Source organism: Pongo abelii, chromosome 23 (genome assembly GCF_028885655.2).
Source record: "Pongo abelii isolate AG06213 chromosome 23, NHGRI_mPonAbe1-v2.0_pri, whole genome shotgun sequence".
Lineage (NCBI taxonomy): Eukaryota > Metazoa > Chordata > Mammalia > Primates > Hominidae > Pongo > Pongo abelii.
The window spans coordinates 23,531,664-23,537,208 of record NC_085929.1 but is presented as its reverse complement, the minus strand read 5'-3'; the positions used below and the strand labels follow the sequence as shown (position 1 = coordinate 23,537,208).

The following is a 5,545-nucleotide window of genomic DNA, read 5'->3' as shown; positions in this document are numbered from 1 at the left end:
CATGAAGTGGATTTTCAGACAAACTTTCTATTCCGGAGCATTTTAAACAAGAGGCTAGTGTAGTGAGCTTTCACCTACTCATCAGCGGATTCAGATATTTGTTATCTCGTGGCCAATCTTGTTTCATGTGCACTCCTGCATGCTTCTCCTCTTCCTCTCTTGTTATTTTATAGCAAATCCCACATATCATATCATTTCCTCCCGGAACGTCTTGGTATATGTCTGTAAAAGACAAGGATTCTTGTTTTGTTCTTTCAAGACAAGGTCTCTGTCGCCCGGGCTGGAATTCAGTGGCACGATTATGGCTCACTGTGGCCTTGACCGCTCCTGCCTCAGCTTCCTAAGTAGCTGGGACTACAGACCCACACCCCCATGCCCAGCTAATTTTTAATTTTTATTTTAGTAGAGACAGGGTCTTGCTATGTTGCCCGACTGGTCTAGAATTCCCACCTTCAAATGATCTTCCTGCCTCGGCCTCCCAAAATACTGAGATTATAGGTATGAACCACTGTCCTGGTGACAAGAACTCTTTTAAAAACATAATCCCAGTACCACGATCAACCAACCATCCCACACCATTGCTCTTTAATATTGTCAACTCTCCTGCTAGCTCCAAATTTCCAGTAATTTCATATATTTTTTGTTTGTTTGAATCAGGATCCAAATAAAGTCTGTTTTGGATTGTTTCATTCATATCTTAGCTTTTTTTGACCCTGAAAACTTCCCCATTTGATCTCTTTTTTGTCTCTTGCAGTTTATTTATTGAATAAATTAGGCGGTTTCCCCATAGTTTGGATTATGCTAACTGTATTCTCATTATGCTGTTTCTCATAGTTTGAATTTGGCTAATTGTATCCTTGTGATATTGATTAACTTGTTCTTCACTTTGTTCTAGTTTTTATAAATTAGTAGTTTGATCTGAAAGCTTGGTCAGATTTAGGTTGGATTTGGGGGGTCAAGGCAAAAAGACTGTGCTAGTTTCTTCCAGAAGGAGGTGTGTACTGTCTGGCTATCTTTTTTTTTTTTTTTTAATGATGTTAACAGCCATTGATCAATTATGGATTAAACAATGATGGTATTGTTATATCATTTCTTCTTCATTTATGAGCTGCCATACTTCCAGAAGGAGATATTGCTACCCTGAGAAGGGTCTTGCATGAAGAAAAAAAAGTAAATATAAAAAAGAGATGCAGCTTCTTATAATTATTGTGTTACCCAGTTGTACAATTTAGATAGAAAAGGCCAGTTAGTGGCTTGATTTGTTCTTTTTGTTTACCATTTTTCAAAATGATGGTCTGTTTCATTTATATCCTTTGATGGTGACCACTTTTATTTATTTATTTATTTAGACAGGGATGGTCTAGCTCTGTTGCTCAGGCTGGCATGCAGTGGGACAATCATGCCACCATAGCCTCAAGCTTCTGTGCTCAGGCAATCCTCCCATCTCAGCCTCCTGAGTACCTGGGACCACAGACATGGGCCCTTAAGCCTGAGTAATTTAAAACATTTTTTGTAGAGGTAGGGTCCCTCTGTGTTGTCCAGGCTGGTCTTGAACTCCTGGGCTGAAGTGATTCTCCTGCCTCCGCCTCCCAAAGGCATGAGCCACTGTCCCCAACCCACATTTATTTATTTATTTATTTATTTACTTATTTTTTCTTTTTTTTTGAAATGGATTCTTGCTCTGTTGCCCAGACTGGAGTGCAATGGCAAGGTATTGGCTTACTGCAACCTCCGCCTCCTGGGTTTAGGTGATTCTCCTGCCTCAACCTCCTGAGTAGCTGGGATTACAGGCATGTGCCACTACACCCAGCTAATTTTGTATTTTTAGTAGAGATGCAGTTTTACCAGGTTGGCCAGGCTGGTTGCGAACTCCTGACCTCAGGTGATCTTCCTGCCTTGGCCTCCCAAAGTGCTGGGGTTGTAGGTGTGAGCCCTTGTGGCTGGACAACCCACTTTTATTTTTTTTATAAAGAATCATTATGAATGCAGACATTCAAACACATTTGATGTATTTCAATTCACTGCAATTATTATCCTTATTAATGTACAAAATGTCCTATCTTTGGTTAGAAGGAGTCCCTTCAGATTGGCTCTTCAGATGTGTTGAAATCATCCTAATCTTTGATAGATTCCTTGCTATCCAGAGTGACAGTGTTCCAGGCTTGTCTTATACATTTCTGGCCTAGACCTGGAATCAGCACTCTCTCCAGGAAGAATTGTTTTCTTTTAGTGGTATTTTGAGACAATCTTCGTGCTAGGGGTAAATATTATAATTTTAAAACTTAAAAAAATTGCCCGGTGCAGTGGCTCATGCCTGTAATCCCAGCACTTTGGGAGGCTGAGATGTGTGGATCACCTGAGGTCAGGAGTTCGAGACCAGCCTGGCCAACATGATGAAACCCTGTCTGTACTAAAAATACAAAAAATTAGCCGGGCTTCACGGCAGGAGCCTGTAATCCCAGCTACTTGGGAGTCTGAGGCAGGAGAATCGCTTGAACCTGGGCGGCAGAGGTTTCAGTGAGCTGAGATCGTGCCATTGCACTCCAGCCTGGGCAACAAGAGCAAAACTCTGTCTTAAAAAAAAAGAAAAAACAAAAAAAAACCTTAAGAAAATTAACAGCTTTATAGAGGTCTAATTTACATACTAAAATTCACCCATTTTAAGTGTACAATTCAATGATTTTGTGTGTGTGTGTGTGAGACAAGGTCTCACTCTGATACCAAGGCTGGAGCATAATAGTGCTATCATGGCTCACTGCAGCCTCAACCTCTTGGGATCAGGTGCTCCTCCTGCCTCAGCTTCTTGAGTAGTTGAGACTACAGGCTTGTGCCACCACACCTGTTTAATTTTTTTTTTTTTTTTTTTTAACTAAACGTTTAAAATATATTTCTAAACAGAATGGGCCGACTCAGTCACAGTAACTGTTGATCTCCATAGTAGAGCAACCCACAAAGACAGAACTGATTTTTTTCCCATAATCAGGGGTGAAAAATATACAACTTGTTTCTGAACCAAAACCACAATTTCTGCAGTTTAAAATGTTTCACTGCTAATATGGCCCTGGTAGAAATTATGTAGTTTTTTTTTCTTCTTTAAAAAAAAAAAAATTAAAAAAATTTCCTAAGACACTAAATCCTCAATCTGGAATGTAGATTCTGAGCACAAAGCAGCTCAGTTAACCTAAAAAATAAAGAAAAAATTCCCATCACCTGTCTCAGTAGGGCCTGAAAGGAGAGAAGTAGTGTGGGGAACCCCTGCTTTGGTATGGAGAGTCACGGCCCCTTGACCCAGACCGAGACCGTGAGTAGCCATAGCTGGTGCTTCTCTCAGGATAAACTCGGATGTAGGAAGTTTCACCCTCATGAGAGTGGAATTTGGTGTCATCCAGTTTACGCAGGGCATATTCCACGTCTTCTTTTCTGAGATACTCAACCATCCCCACTCCATCCTTCTGCACATCAGCATAACAGACATCCCCAGCTTCTCGCATGTGATCCTTCAGGTCCTGCCAGCTGCCTGACGGAGGAAGTCCTGAAACAAGAACTCGGAAATCAGATCTTCTTGTAGGAGGCCCATTCCTCCCACCACGGGGCCACCCACCCCGACCTCCATAAGTCCTGGGGAACTCCACACGAAGCCGACACTGGCCATAATCATAACCATTTCTTCCATAAATAGCATCCTCTGCATCTCGGGGGTCCTCGAAGCGCACGAAGGCGAAGGGCACGAGGCCGTGCCGGTTCTTGAGCTCGATCTCGCGGATGCGGCCGTACTTGTAGAACAGGTCCTCCAAGTCCTTCTCGCGCACGTCGGTCGGAAGGTTCCCCACGTAGATGCGCCCGTCGCCCTCGCCGCCGCGCTCGTCCGCCCAGCCCGACATCCGCACCGCCCGACGCCGCGGGCCCGCCGCAGCCCACGTCGCCGCCGCCGCCGCCGCCTCAGCACGGGTCCCCCCGCAGCGTCCCCGCGGGCTCCGAGGCGCTCAGCCGCACTGCATTGTGGGAACGCGGAGCGGAAGCGAAGGGACACCTGTTTAATTTTAAAAAATTATTTGTAGAGATGGAGTCTCTATGTTTCCCAGACAGGTCTTGAACTCCTGGGCTCAAGTGATCCACTTGTCTTGGTCTCCCAAAGTGCTGGGATTACAGGTGTGAGCCACTGTGCCTGGTCCAATTCAATTATTTTTAGTATATTTAGTATATTTATGGAATTATGTAACCATCACCGAAATGTAGGTTTAGAACATTTCGTCATCCCAGAAAGAAACTTGTGCCCATCAGAGTCACTTTTCAGTCTTATTCCCAGCCCTTGACAACCAGTAATCTGCTCTCTGTCCCTATATTAGGCTGTTCTGGACATTTCATATAAACTGAATCATGCAGTGTGTGTTCTTTTGCATCTGGCTTCTTTCATGAAGCATTGTGTTGTTGAGGTTGATCACTGTGGTAGCATGCCTCAGAACTTCCTTTTGATTGCTGAGTAGTATTCCTTTGTATACCCCACATTTTAATCCCTTTGTCAGTAGATGGGCGTTTGGGTTGTCTCCACCTTTTGGTTCTTGTGAATGGTGTTGTGAATATTCACATACAAGTCTTTCTGTCGACATACATTTTTATTTTCCCTGGGTAGATACCTAGAAGTAAAGTTGCTGGGTTTAAGGCAATTTTATTTTTAACATTATAAGAAACTGTCATGCTGTCTTCCAAAAAAGTGGCTGCACCATTTTACATTCCCACTGGCAGTGTATGAGGGTTTCGATTTCTCCACCTCCTCTCCAGCACTTGGTGTTATCTGTCTGATTGGTTGTACTCATTCTAGTGGGTGTAAAGCGACATCTCTTTGTGGATTGATTTGCGTTTTCCTAGTGACTAATGATGTTAAACACTTTTTAATGTGCTTATTGGACATTAATATATCATCTTTGGAGAAACGTCTATTCATGTTCTTTTCCCATTTTTAAGTTGGATTGTCTTTTAATGTTGAGTTGTAAGAGTTCTTCTGGATATATCCCTTATTAGACATATGATTTATAAATATTTTCTCTCATTCTGTGGGCTGTCTTTCCCTTTCTTGATTCTATTTTTTGATGTGCCAAGGTTTTAAATTCAGCTGACGTTCAATTTGCCATTTTTCATTTTCTCACTTTTTCCTTTTCCAGGTCTCATTATTTAGCCCCGGCTGGTCTTGAACTGTGCTTTTGACATTGCAGGTCTCATTATTTAGCCCCAGCTGGTCTTGAACTGTGCTTTTGACATTGCAGGTCTCATTATTTAGCCCCGGCTGGTCTTGAACTGTGCTTTTGACATTGCAGGTCTCATTATTTAGCCCCGGCTGGTCTTGAACTGTGCTTTTGACATTGTATCTAAGACATCAGTGCCTTACACAAGATCACAAGGATTTACTCCTATGTTTTTTTCTAAGAGTTTTATAGTTTTAGTTTTTACATTTAGGTCTGTGATTTGTTTTCAGTTAATTTTTGTGTATGGTGTTAGGCAGGGGCCCATATTAATTTATTTGCACATGAATATCCTATTGCCCCACCAT

At 42.5% G+C, this 5,545-nt stretch overlaps 1 protein-coding gene across 1 annotated transcript; it reads right to left on the bottom strand.

Moving 5' to 3' along the window:
- Window positions 1–3,092: 3,092 nt before the first annotated feature.
- Window positions 3,093–3,985, bottom strand: LOC100444139 (serine/arginine-rich splicing factor 9). The gene has a single exon (XM_054543012.2). It carries the CDS (start codon window positions 3,879–3,881, stop codon window positions 3,216–3,218), a length of 666 nt encoding a protein of 221 aa, XP_054398987.2. The 5' UTR covers window positions 3,882–3,985; the 3' UTR covers window positions 3,093–3,215.
- Window positions 3,986–5,545: the final 1,560 nt, after the last annotated feature.

Excerpts from the sequence above, each read along its gene's own strand:
- LOC100444139 (XM_054543012.2), bottom strand. The coding sequence starts at position 3,881 with ATGTCGGGCTGGGCGGACGAGCGCGGCGGCGAGGGCGACGGGCGCATC.